This window comes from Mustela lutreola, chromosome 10 (assembly GCF_030435805.1).
Source record: "Mustela lutreola isolate mMusLut2 chromosome 10, mMusLut2.pri, whole genome shotgun sequence".
NCBI classification, from domain to species: Eukaryota; Metazoa; Chordata; class Mammalia; order Carnivora; family Mustelidae; genus Mustela; species Mustela lutreola.
The window spans coordinates 21,402,247-21,415,888 of record NC_081299.1 but is presented as its reverse complement, the minus strand read 5'-3'; the positions used below and the strand labels follow the sequence as shown (position 1 = coordinate 21,415,888).

The window sequence follows — 13,642 nt, the reverse complement described above, 5'->3', positions numbered from 1 at the left end:
CACAGATGTGTTCACTATGTAACAATTCTTTGAAATATACACCTATGATTTACACACTTTCCTGTATTATGCTAATAAGCAGTGAAGAACTAGAGATAGTTATATGTAAACTAATTTCTCAAGAGAATGGTTTTGAAGGAGAGGTGAAAGAGAGGGTTATACCTAAGGGAAAGAGACAAGAATTAACTTATAAAATAACAAAATATTGAGAGGACAAAAGTTATAGAATCTTATCTTATTAGGGATACTTTTTAAAAAGATTTTATTTATCTATTTCAGAGAGAGAGCATGAGAGAGAGAGAGAAAGCATGCATGAGCAGGGAGGTCAAGTAGACACTTGATCCCAGGACCCTAGGATCATGACCTGGGTGGAAGACAGGCACTTAACAGACTGAGCCACTCAGGAGTCCTCTTATTAGGGATCTTAAGACTTCCCCAAAACTTAATTCTGGATAATTTTCTATTTGAATACTTTCAGGTACAAGGATTCCTTTTATTTTTTTTTAAGGATTCCCTTTTTTTTCCTTTAAGATTTTATTTATTTATTTGACAGAGAGAGAAAGATCACAAGTAGGCAGAGAAGCAGGCAGAGGAAGGAAGGGAAGCAGGCTCCCTACTGAGCAGAGAACCTGATGTAGGGCTCCATCCCAGGACCCTGAGCCGAAGGCAGAGGCTTAACCCACTGAGCCACCCAGGCACTCCTAAGGATTCCCTTTTAAGGGTCTGTTTTGCTGATCATTTCTTGTGAGTTAAATAAATTAACATTTATTTACTTACTTACTTATTAAATTAACATCTTAAACAGAACTTATGTTTGTGCTTTAAAAAGCATCACATTCCTTCTTGAGCTTAAAAAAAAAGTTTCTAGGGGCGCCTGGGTGGCTCAGTGGGTTAAGCCGCTGCCTTCGGCTCAGGTCATGATCTCAGGGTCCTGGGATCAAGTCCCGCATCGGGCTCTCTGCTTAGCAGGGAGCCTGCTTCCCTCTCTCTGCCTGCCTCTCCATCTACTTGTGATTTCTCTCTGTCAAATAAATAAATAAAATCTTAAAAAAAAAAAAGTTTCTAGGGCTGCCTGGGTGACTCAGTCGTCATGATCCCAGGGTCCTGGGATTGAACCTCACATCAGGCTCCCTGCTCTGCAGGAGGCCTGCTTCTCCTTCTCCCACTACCCCTGCTTGTGTTCCCTCTCTCACTGTATCTCTTTCTGTCAAATTAAAAAAAAAAACAAAACCTTAAAAAAATGTTTCTGAATAATAGAGCTGAATAACAGTATTAGCCAGATATAGATCTCTATTCATCCAACTGAAGAATTACAGGTCTTGCATTTACTCTCCTACTTTAAAACACCTTCTCACATGTTGTCTCTTTCATTTGGAATTCTCTATCCCAATTTCTTCATCTGGAATATTCCCAACTATCTCTTATAATTCAGATCTTACATTACCTTCACAGAAAAACATTTCTTTGTGGGTGCCCATCTTACTCCTGCCCCCTCGTCAGCCTGGGAGTTCCCTGAGCAAGGAAACTACATGTTTTACAGCTCTGCCTGGCACAAGGTACACACTGTCTACTCAATACATGCTTGATGGATAAATGAATAAACAAACGAAAAATGCTACCGAGATACAAGGCAGTGTCATATAAGTAAGTAAAATGAATAGAAATTTTCTATCTTTTGAAGCAATTATAACCTTAGGTTATAAAGGGCTTTTTTTTTTTTTTTTTTTTTAAAGATTTTCACTTATTTGACAGACAGAGATCACAAGTAGGCAGAGAGGCAGGCAGAGAGAGAAAGAGGAGGAAGCAGGCTCCCTGCTGAGCAGAGAGCCCGACGTGGGGCTTGATTCCAGGACCCTAAGATCATGATCTGAGCCAAAGGCAGAGGCTTTACCCACTGAGCCACCCAGGCACCCCAGGTTATAAAGTTCTAACAAAAAACCCTAAGAAAGAACATGCCCTGAGTTGGCCATCAGCTACCTTTATCTGGATGCCCTAAAACCCTGCATATACATATAAGTGATCTATACACATCCTTGTTTTTTGAGGTAAAAGACTTATCTATAAGCTCCACAAATCTGTCTTCCTTAACTTGAGGAACAACCATTGTTTATGCTTCTGTTAGTATGTTGACTTCAAATCACTGCTCCAAGATGTTTATAGAAACTCAATAGTGCAGTAATTCTAGGTCTGACTCTAAGTGTTAAAAAAAAAAAAAAAAAAGCCACATTTAAATCCACTAGAGATGTCAAACCAAATCTTCAGAGCAAAAGACAAGATCCCAAATATAGCCTCCTACTCTGCAAGTGTGTTTACAAAATTCATTTTAGTCTTTCTGATTTACCAGACAATAAAGACACAATCATTATTGTACTTGCCTTCAAAACTACTCATGAATCAATTTAAAACAATGCATTCTTTCAGATGACTATAAGTTAAATGCCTCACAATATTAATTTAATATTCACTCAAATGGTGTTTGTTATTTGCCTTTGCAAGGTAAAAGACCCTCCTGGCTAAGACTGATGATCTGCTCAGTTGAAAATTTGACTCCTAAGGTAAGAAAATCCATCCACACAGAAAATGGAAGAAAAGAGAAAGAAGACCATATGCCATTGAATTCAATGAACTCTTCATTTAAAATTCTCAGTATTGGGGTGCCTGGGTGGCTCAGTGGATTAAAGCCTCTGCCTTCAGCTCAGGTCATAATCCCAGGGTCCTGGGATTGAGCCCTACATCAGGCTCTCTGTTCAGCAGGGAGCCTGCTTCCCCCTCTCGCTCTCTGCCTGCCTCTCTGCCTACTTGTGATCTCTGTCTGTCAAATAAATAAATAAAATCTTTAAAAAAATAAAAAAATAAAATTCTCAGTATTTACCAAAAGAGCTCAAAATTTTTGCTTAGGGAGGGAATTTGGAGGGGGTGGGGGAGGAAGTAATGTGGGTGACATTTCTCCAAGGAAAAAAATCCTTGATTCATTCATAAACAACTAAGCAGGAATAAAATGTAGGAAACAACTATTTAACTCATCATATAACTTTGATTCATAGTGGTAATAAATGTCTCATAGGGCTATAGAAGTTTGCTTCTAACTGCTTTTCCTTTTCTCCAGTCAGACTGTCTGGCAACAGGCTTGTTATTATGCAGCCAATAGGGAAAGAGCAAGTAAGCCATGCCCTGTGAGGAAAAAGTCCATTCAATTAACTTTCCTCCCTTCTAAGGTACCCAACTACATACAAACAAAACGCAAAGATCCAGAATTCTTTTTTTGTTTTGTTTTGTTTGTTAAAGATTTTATTTATTTATTTGAGAGAGAGAGAGAGAGAGCCCGAGTAGGGGAAGCAGCAGGCAGAGGGGGAGGGAGAAGCAGGCTCCCCACCGAGCAGGGAGCCTGATGCAGGGCCCAATTTAGGGCTTGATCCCAGGGCCCCAGAATCATGACCCAAGCCGAAAGCAGCCTCTTAACAAGTGACCCACCCAGGTGCCCCCAATCAGAAGTTCTTAAGGAGAGAACTTACATATACGAAGGACAAATCTTAACACACAAAAAAAGACAACAGACAACGGACTGGGACTGGAAAGAGGACAGTCATCTCCGTTTGTATTATGGTTCACATTTTCCCCCCTTACAATTCGAGAAATGTTAAAAAGAAAACCATAAGCCCAAAAGGCATCACTTAGGTTAAGGCCCCAAGTCAGTAAACCAAGACCTAATATCTAACCTAACTACAGTTTCAACCAACAAGAAATGTAATCTTTAACTAATCAACATGGAAATTTTCTGGTCAGCACTAAGATGTCTACTAATAGACTCTCTGTTCCTCTTGGAGGGTGACCTTGCCTTCAATAGTGGATTCTTTGTTAATAATTTCGTCTTTTCCATTCCCTCTCTACCTTAAAAAACCTTTCCTCTAGGCCCTCAGAGCTCCCTCTACTTGCTAGGTGGAACACTGCCCAATTCATGAAATGATTACTAAGGCCAATTAGATCTTTAATATTTACTTGGTTGAATTTTTGTAACATAACAGGAACTAATTCTGTAGGTAGGAAACAAAATCTGAGAAAAAAGACAAAATGAATAAAAAGCTGAAGAAGAAATCATTTAGGAAGGAGCAAGAGGCAAGGAATTTCAGGAGGGAATGGACTGTGTAGCTGGGAGGAAGCCACTCTGCCTTTACAGGCTTCAGTCTTCTCATCTCTGAAATGAGGGGACTGAGCCCCAGCAGATGTTCTAACTCTAGTATCCTTTATGTTTTCAGAATGACAGAAAATTTGGATAAATGACTAACGAACATTAATGGCTTTACACATTAAATCATTTCGTGAATCTCTGTATACTTCTAAAGAGCATATCTGGAAATGTGGCTTATTGACAGTGGATATGCGTAGGTAATGGTGACTACAATGAAATCAAATAGCGTGACAGGCGCAGCAACTCCTTGGTGTCCAGGGCAGGTCAGTGGCTGCAGAATCCACTGCAGGAGTGCCCTTCCACAGGTCCCCATCCACCTTCCACACTGGGGATAAAATTAAGCAACAAGAAGGAAGCAGTTCAGGGCACCTGGGTGGCTCAGTGGGTTAAGTCTTCAGCTCAGGACATGATCTCAGGGTCCTGGGATCAAGCCCCACGTCGGGCTCTCTGCTCTGTTTCCCTCTCTCTCTCTCTGCCTGCCTCTCTGCCTACTTGTGATCTCTCTCTGTCAAATAAATAAATAAAATCTTAAAAAAAAAAAAAAAAGAAGAAGAAGAAGAAGGAAGCAGTTCACGCAGCATCAGTGGACTGGGACTAAACCAAGACCAGGGCCCTACAGCCCAGTCTCCATTAGCCTGATAATCACCAGTGTTGCCTACCTCCCTCTGGGTTCCTGGGCCAGCAGGATGCTGGGCCGAGATGAGGAGTCCACAGCCAGAGACACTGATCCTGTCCCACTGGCAAGGAACCAATAACCAAGAAAGGAGCACCCCATGAGGGCTCACTGCAGAAACCCAGTCAGTTGGTTCCAGGGCCTGCCAGTTCTGCAGGGCGCCTTCCTCCACCGCCAGCAGCCCCAGCCCAGCGCTGGCACCAATGTTGTGGCTGTGACAAGGCCTCCTCTTACCAGACCAAGTGGCCATGTGCTGGCTGGTACACACCGGCGCCTGCCCCCTCTGTGTCCCAATCACCCCAAGACCTTCTGCTATCCCTCCAAGCTTGCAGCCCTCGGCCACACACACCATGCCACCAATGTCCACCCCTATCCTTGCCCACACTGCTCCAAGACTTTTTCATTCCCCTCCAGATTGGCTGCACAAAGCCTGTGTCATGACCCCCCATGGCACCAGGCAACCAGGCAGGGCCACAACCCACCATCGCTGCTCCAAACTGTACCTAGGCCTTTGCCCAAAGATGCATCCTGCTGCTTCATCAAGGCAGCCAGCATCAGGCTGACACTCTGAGGCAACATGAGCGAGCCCTCCCCTTAGCTCATGGTCCCCTTTGCCACCAGCTTGGGTCAATAAAGAAAAGGTGGCATTTCTAAGCTGGGCTGGCAAGGAGATTGGCTCCACCTGGGCTTGAACTTACAAGGCTGAGAAACTCTTTCCTCACCTGTTTTGGGGAGGGGAAGATGTCACCCACAGAGAGTTAGCACTGGGCTCCAAACCATGGACTTGGAGCTCTAGTTCCAAAGCAAGTCCTGACTCCAGTTTCCCTCTCCTCTTCATATGGCAAAAGTAAAAAGTCTGCCACCATTGTAGTTTGGTGAGGAGTGTAGGGAAACAGGGTCTCTCCTTACTGTTTTAAGTTAAACTGGATCCTCCATTTTGGGAAGGAAGGAAAGAAGGAAAGGAGGAACAGAGGAAGGAAGACAATAAGATTCTACTAGATTAATTCTACAAAGGGAAAGTCACACAAAAGATCATGAGTCAGAATGGCTCTGACCTACTCATAGCAGCACTGGAAGCCAGAAGACAAATGGAGCAATGCCATCAAAATTATGATGAAACTTCACGTGTAAAATTCTATACCCAACCAAACTAACAATCAAATGTGAGGTAAATAAAGACATTTTTCAAACGTATAATATCTCAAAAAGATTATGTCTCGCATGCCATTTCTCAGAAGAAGCATTCTATCAAAACACAAGGAAAAGCTACGACAAAGGAAATTGGAGAAATATCACATGAATGAGGCAAATCAAATCCCCAGGATGATGGTGACAGAAATACCAGGGACAGTTACGCATGAGCAGAGAGAGCAACTCATCCATAATGAATAAGTATGACTCAAGAGATAGCATATTGAAAAAGGACTGATATCACCAAGATAGCTTTTGGTACTGTAATGGCCTTTTAACCTGACAATGCTAAGGTAAGTCTTCTCCAAATTCATTTTTGTGCAATATTTGCTTGGCAAGTTCCTGCTTTCGCTTCTATGCCCTACTTCCTGAATCAGCCCAAAGACCCTCATTTTAATCCAAAGAAAAACTCTACTTTGACCTATTTCTCAGAGTTGGAGGTTGGTCACAATGAATTTAGAAGCAGAAAATACAGAACAGTTCATTACCTCTGACCATGTTCTTGTTGGATATCCTATGAGACCACGGACGCTACTACAAACCTAACAAATGCCTTGAATATGATAAGCCCTATATTTCCCAGGATTCACTTGCCCAATGACTTCCCCAAAAGGCGCCCTTAGCAACTATAAGGAAGTTGAAACTAGATTATGATTCTAAAACAACAGCTTTTCTCTTCTAGAAATATTTTATTGAAGAGGGATAATAATGCCATTTTTTTACACAGTCGGGTTTATACTTTGCTATTCAGCTTTTATATTAGCCACTTTTAATGTCACTTTACACATAAATATTTAAATGAATATAAATAAAGGAATTAAATATTTGCTTATAAAGGTTTTGAAAATTATTATAAAGGAAATAAAACCTGCTGACAGGACAAGTATGATGGCACCAACAATAGTGAAAAGTTAGCAATGCAACTGAAAGTTTTTGTAGCAATGTGGGCCCTAGAAGCTCACCTTCAAGGGAAAAGAATTTCCTCTCCTGAATGTCTAGATGAATGTGTTAGCTTCTCAAAATTTAACTATGTGTGGTTCATAGATATTATTTCCAGTTATATTAAGTACTCAGTGATTTTACCAACATGCCAAATTCAATCATTCCCAATTATTCTCAAATCAACCTTGGATTTTTCTTTCTCTTTTCTTTATTTATTTATTTTTGCACCTATAGTGTAAAAACACTGAACTTTATCTCACTGAGCTTATATAAATAAAATACTTTTCAGAGTATTTTCCTTGATTCATTGGAGAATTTCTGAGCTCACAGCTCCTGAATGTTCTTCACTGCAGTTTGGGAGATATTGTTTTGTTTTTTAATTACCTTCAATCTTCCTTTATTAATAGAACTTAGAGACTTCAGTACAAGTCGGTTTGAGCCTTTAAGGACAAAGATTAAGTCCTTAAAGAATAATATTAACCTACTGCTGGTAGACATAGTTCTTCTGCTTGAACCAACAGTCACTCACATAGAAGGACAAACTACTGTAAACTACTAGGTAACTACTAGTATATTTTACAAATAGAGTTCATTTAGGCAAAGGGAAATTCCATGTCTTCTAGCTTGCATTCTCCAACTCAAAAAATCCAAACTACAGAGTCTACAGTTGTTAAGGGCTGCTGTCCCTCAACTTTTCTTAATAAATTTAGAAAAGAAACAACAAATTTAGAAAGAATCAACAAAACCAATTCAGATTCATCTCTTTCTCTGTTCCTCACTTCCTATGTTTAGCCAGGCTCCTAGTTTCTCCAACGCCATTCTCTTAATTCTAGGCCTTTTTACAAGCCATTCTTTCTCCACATCACTTGCCCATTTAATCCTTCAGTTCTCGGCTCAAGTGTCGCTTCCCCAGAAAAGACTTCCCTGGCCATACCCTGTCATGACATCTTGTATTTCCTCTTGTGTAACACTCATCATGCTAAACTCCAAGTTCCAAAAGGCTGGGACCATGTCTATCTTATCCACAGCCCTATCCATATCATTTAGGATAGCATCTGCAAAGACTTGTTAAGCTGCACTAAAGTTTTTATCACTAGATTTTAAGCTAAATATTTATAATTTTCAGTAAATCGGCTTAGGAAATAATTCAAATTTTCTGAAGTAAATACCAAACTTTTAACCTTTCCTTCTTCCTCCATGTTCTCACACTTTCTTTTACTTCTTTCAAAAGTTAACTACTGGTTTCCCTTGGGCTAGAAGAAAACGTCAGATTCATTGTAGGACTGCTTCAATAATATATTTCAAATTATACGTTTCAAATTATAATATGTTTCAAACAATAATATGTTTCAAATTATAACTATATATCATAATTATCTTATAATTATAATATTGATAATCATCCATTCAACAAGTATTTATTATGAACCTATCAGATACAATATTAATTACATAATATATGAAGTTATTGGTATCTACTTGCTAATAAGGACATTGTAGCTCTGTACTTGCCCTGTCCTTTAAAAAGATAGTACAGTAGATACTCTCTCTCAATGATGAAAGAACACATCAGCAATGATCTTTTCTTTAAAATGTTCTAGAGGGAAAATCTGAGAAACAAGAATAGGCAAGAATAACTCTTAAATAGATTGCATCTTGGAGAGGCAGGCATAAATACACTTAACAACAATAAAAGAATTTAAACAAGTATTTTGACAGACAGTCTCCTCACCTTAGAGTTTGCATTATCCCAAATGGCTAGACCAAAGTAGTCCTCTTCCAAAAGATTGAGGTGCTCACACACTCGCTTAAGCAAATCTTGCCCCTTTGCATGTTTCTGCAAAGACAAACATATTCTGAGGTTTTCTCTTATTCTTGTGTTTATCATCAAATAAAATAAAATGTCACTTCTCAATTTCCTCTTTTATCCTTGGTTACCACCACTTTTCAGATGGTTTATACAGTAGAAGTAGAACAATATGTGTTATAAAAATCCTGTTTCTTAATTTGTCATCTTAAATATGCAACACACTTATAGTGGCTTGGAAATAGTGCTAGAATTCAAGGCAAAATTTTACCTTCCCTTCATCAACCATTCCCAGCCTCCATCTTAAAGGTCACAAACTTTATTTTTGGTGCAGTACTTCCTGAAGCTTGCTATGGGCTGCTGTTGACATGACCACCTAAATTCACTGACTCTAATGTCAACACTGACAGTTAATTGTGATTATGGAAATCATTCAGACTTGCAGCCAGCCGTTCTCAGTCCAAATGTCCCAAGAGAATGAGCTATGTCTCAGCTCCTTGCTGAAAAACGCATGAAGTCTAGATACCCTACAGACATTACCATTTGTGGTGGCTTTTTTAGTTGTGCTATGAATCATTTTCTTAAGGTTTCTTTACCTAGAAAATAAAACCACTGCCAAATTTGGGTACTAATATTCCTACTTAGCCTGACTTAGAGGCTAAAATAGGATAGTCAAAAGTCTTGGCTCCTCCATTTACAACCTAGATCAATTTTATTAATAATTCTGAATATTAGCTTTCTTTTTATGTAAAACTTTTCTTTTTAGGATAGATTATTTATATCTATCCTACCTAATGGAATTGATGAAAAAAAAATCAAACATGCTAATGACCTCTGAGAAATATATTTTTTTAAATACTTCAAAAAAGTTAGAAATCTCTTTGGTTAGGTTTATTCCTAGGTATCTTATGGTTTTGGATGCAATTGTAAATGGGATTGACTCCTTAATATCTCTTTCTTCTGTCTTGCAGAATCTATACTCAGAAAACTATAAAGTACTCATGAAAGAAATTGAGGAAGACACAAAGAAATGGAAAAATGTTCCATGCTCCTGGATTGGAAGAATAAATATTGTGAAAATGTCTATGCTACCTAAAGCAATCTACACATTTAATGCAATTCCTATCAAAGTACCATCCATCTTTTTCAAAGAAATGGAACAAATAATGCTAAAATTTATATGGAACCAGAAAAGACCTCGAATAGCCAAAGGGATATTGAAAAAGAAAGCCAACGTTGGTGGCATCAGAATTCCAGACTTAAGGCTCTATTACAAAGCTGTCATCATCAAGACAGCATGGTACTGGCAAAAAAACAGACACATAGATCAATGGAACAGAATAGAGAGCCCAGAAATAGACCCTCAAATCTATGGTCAACTAATCTTCGACAAAGCAGGAAAGAATGTCCAATGGAAAAAAGACAGCCTTTTCAATAAATGGTGCTGGGAAAATTGGACAGCCACATGCAGAAAAATGAAATTGGACCATTCCCTTACACCACACACAAAAATAGACTCAAAATGGATGAAGGACCTCAATGTACGAAAGGAATCCATCAAAATCCTTGAGGAGAACACGGGCAGCAACCTCTTCGACCTCTGCTGCAGCAACATCTTCCTAGGAACAACGCAAAAGGCAAGGGAAGCAAGGGAAAAAATGAACTACTGGGATTTCATCAAGATCAAAAGCTTTTGCACAGCAAAGGAAACAGTTAACAAAATCAAAAGACAACTGACAGAATGGGAGAAGATATTTGCAAACGACATATCAGATAAAGGACTAGTGTCCAGAATCTATAAAGAACTTAGCAAACTCAACACCCAAAGAACAAATAATCCAATCAAGAAATGGGCAGAGGACATGAACAGACATTTCTGCAAAGAAGACATCCAGATGGCGAACAGACACATGAAAAAGTGCTCCATATCACTCGGCATCAGGGAAATACAAATCAAAACCACAATGCGATATCACCTCACACCAGTCTGAATGGCTAAAATCAACAAGTCAGGAAATGACAGATGCTGGCGAGGATGCGGAGAAAGGGGAACCCTCCTACACTGTTGGTGGGAATGCAAGCTGGTGCAGCCACTCTGGAAAACAGCATGGAGGTTCCTCAAAATGTTGAAAATAGAACTGCCCTATGACCCAGCAATTGCACTATTGGGTATTTACCCTAAAGATACAAATGTAGTGATCCAAAGGGGCACATGCACCCGAATGTTTATAGCAGCAATGTCCACAATAGCCAAACTATGGAAAGAACCTAGATGTCCCTCAACAGATGAATGGATCAAGAAGATGTGGTATATATACACAATGGAATACTATGCAGCCATCAAAAGAAATGAAATCTTGCCATTTGCGACAACATGGATGGAACTAGAGCGTATCATGCTTAGCGAAATAAGTCAAGCAGAGAAAGACAACTATCATATGATCTCCCTGATATGAGGAAGTGGTGATACAACATGGAGGCTTAAGTGGGTAGAAGAAGAATAAATGAAACAAGATGGGATTGGGAGGGAGACAAACCATAAGTGACTCTTAATCTCACAAAACAAACTGAGGGTTGCCGGGGGGAGGGGGTTTGGGAGAAGGGGGTGGGATTATGGACATTGGGGAGGGTATGTGATTTGGTGAGTGCTGTGAAGTGTGTAAACCTGGTGATTCACAGACCTGTACCCCTGGGGATAAAAATATATGTTTATAAAAAATAAAAAATTAAAGTCTAAAAAAAAAAAATAAAAAAATAAAATAAAAAAAAAAAAAAAAAAAAAAGTTAGAAATCATTTTTGACACACACACGTCCTCTCCATGAGCAGAGTTATTTTTAATGACTTAATAATTCATATAGCTATTAATTCATTTTCAGACTTAACTCATCTATTTTAATCATTTTCTTCATTTTTTTCTCTCTTATGTTTTCACTCCAAATGACAGAATTGATTTGGGGAGTCTTCATGTACAGGTCCCTACTCCCTTATTTAGAATTCCAAAGTCCAGAAGCTCTAAAAAGTAAAATTTTAGGCTTTTCGGGTCAAGGGGGCAGATTCCAAAGTTCATTTGAAGGCAAATTCTGACCTGAGCTATTACGAGGCTATTTATGGTCTTTCTGTACCTGTCTTAGAATGAATCCTGGTACTGCCACACACCCTGCTGTGTGTGTTATGAAATATGCAGCCAAAGTATTTACTGCCTTTCTAAAACCAAAGTATTTTGAATTCTGAAACATATCTGCCCCCAAATGTTTCAGGTATAAAGAACCCAGATCTGGACATTGGTCCAAATGGGAAGAATGTGTGAAATAGCTTTTCCCATCTCTCAACTAGGTAGTGGAGAGAAGCAGAAAGAACAGACCACAGGTCCTTGGTTAACAGGATAGCAGCTATTTTCAAAGTGCAATACTGTATTTTTCTTGATTTCTTTTTTAAAACTTGGAGAGGGAATGTCTATTGATAGATATAGGGTGATATTTTAGACTATTACTGCTTTGATAGATTTGCATTTGCATATAAATAATTCAATTCATAATTACCTAAAATACAAATATATGTGAATTATATATGTTTTATCAATAAAGGCTATTATTAGTAATAATCACATTGTTTAATATCAATCATATCATAACTGATAATTACTGCTCCGGTTAAAAAAATGATTAGTAGATTTTTAGGGATTTTAACTTGTCTTGAAGGAGCAAAAAATAACCAAGTAACACATTTTTATTCAATCCTGACTCGATCACTTATTTTTTCAGAAAACAATAAAGTATTCTAAAAAATGGCATTACTTGACTTAAATTTTTTATATCCTATTTCATAGTGCTAAAGAAATGGATTGAATAAACCAGGGCTTATTACAGTTTAGATCTGGGACAGCAGAAATGACCACCCAGTAACTTTTTCACAAATATAATTATGAGGATAGCTAGATTTAATATCAGAAATTAAGGCTACCTGGGAAATCTAGTCATGGCAGGTCACTCTATAAATAATAACCAATTGTTTTTAAACAAAATTGTTTTGGATTATAAAAGTAACACATGCTTGATTCACAAGTTTTGGCAGATATAGACAAAACTGGAGAAGAAAGTAAGGCTCAGTAAAAATTGTTCCAGACCTCCACTTCCAGAAAATCCCTATTAACATTTCAGTCCCTGGAAATAGTCACTAGAACTACTTACTCAACCCTACATGAATGAATTTGTATGAATTATGACTATGGAAATTAAAATGTACTTACATCCACAACACATTCATAAACTGTGTCATCCAACAAAGAAACCTTGCAATGCATGTTTCTGTGTCTTCTGATGGATTTCTGGGAAGCTTTTAATTCACTTTCTGCTTTTGACTCAGGACTTTCTTCTTTTACTTCTATTTTAGAGCACTCTTCAAGGTCTCCTCCTTCCTTAGTTTCAAAGTCTGGATCTTCTCTGTGTTCTTCCTGAGCGGGCTGCATATCCATGACACCAAGTCAGTAATAAAGACATTTCACAAAATATGCTGTATACATTTTAATAACTATAATAATGCTACCAATGAATGTGGTGAATTAGAAAAACTGTTAAAACAAATATAAGTGACACTAAGACTATATAAATTATCTATAAAAGATATTATGAGGGGCACCTGGGTGGCTCAGTCATTAAGTGACTGCCTTCGGCTAAGGTCATGCTCCCAGAGTCCTGTGATCGAGCCCTGCATCTGGCTCCCTGCTCAGAGGGAAGCCTGCTTCTCCCTCTCCCACTCCCGCTGCTTCTGTTCCCTTTCTCACTAGGTCTCTGTCAAACAAATAAATAAAATCTTAAAAAAAAAAAAAAAAGATATTATGAACTC

General features: G+C 38.6%; 1 protein-coding gene across 25 annotated transcripts in view; it reads right to left on the bottom strand.

Annotated features, from left to right (window-relative positions):
• The window catches only part of EPB41 (erythrocyte membrane protein band 4.1), a 199,325-nt gene that overhangs the window by 89,379 nt on the left and 96,304 nt on the right, over positions 1 to 13,642 (bottom strand). For all 25 annotated transcript variants that reach the window (XM_059136905.1, XM_059136891.1, XM_059136886.1 and 22 more), the window contains exons 3-4: positions 13,047 to 13,259; positions 8,725 to 8,829 (exon numbers count right to left, since the gene is read on the bottom strand). In XM_059136905.1, the coding sequence (XP_058992888.1) occupies positions 8,725 to 8,829; positions 13,047 to 13,100 (159 nt within the window). In that variant the 5' untranslated portion in view covers positions 13,101 to 13,259. The remainder of the gene's footprint in view (positions 1 to 8,724; positions 8,830 to 13,046; positions 13,260 to 13,642) is intronic.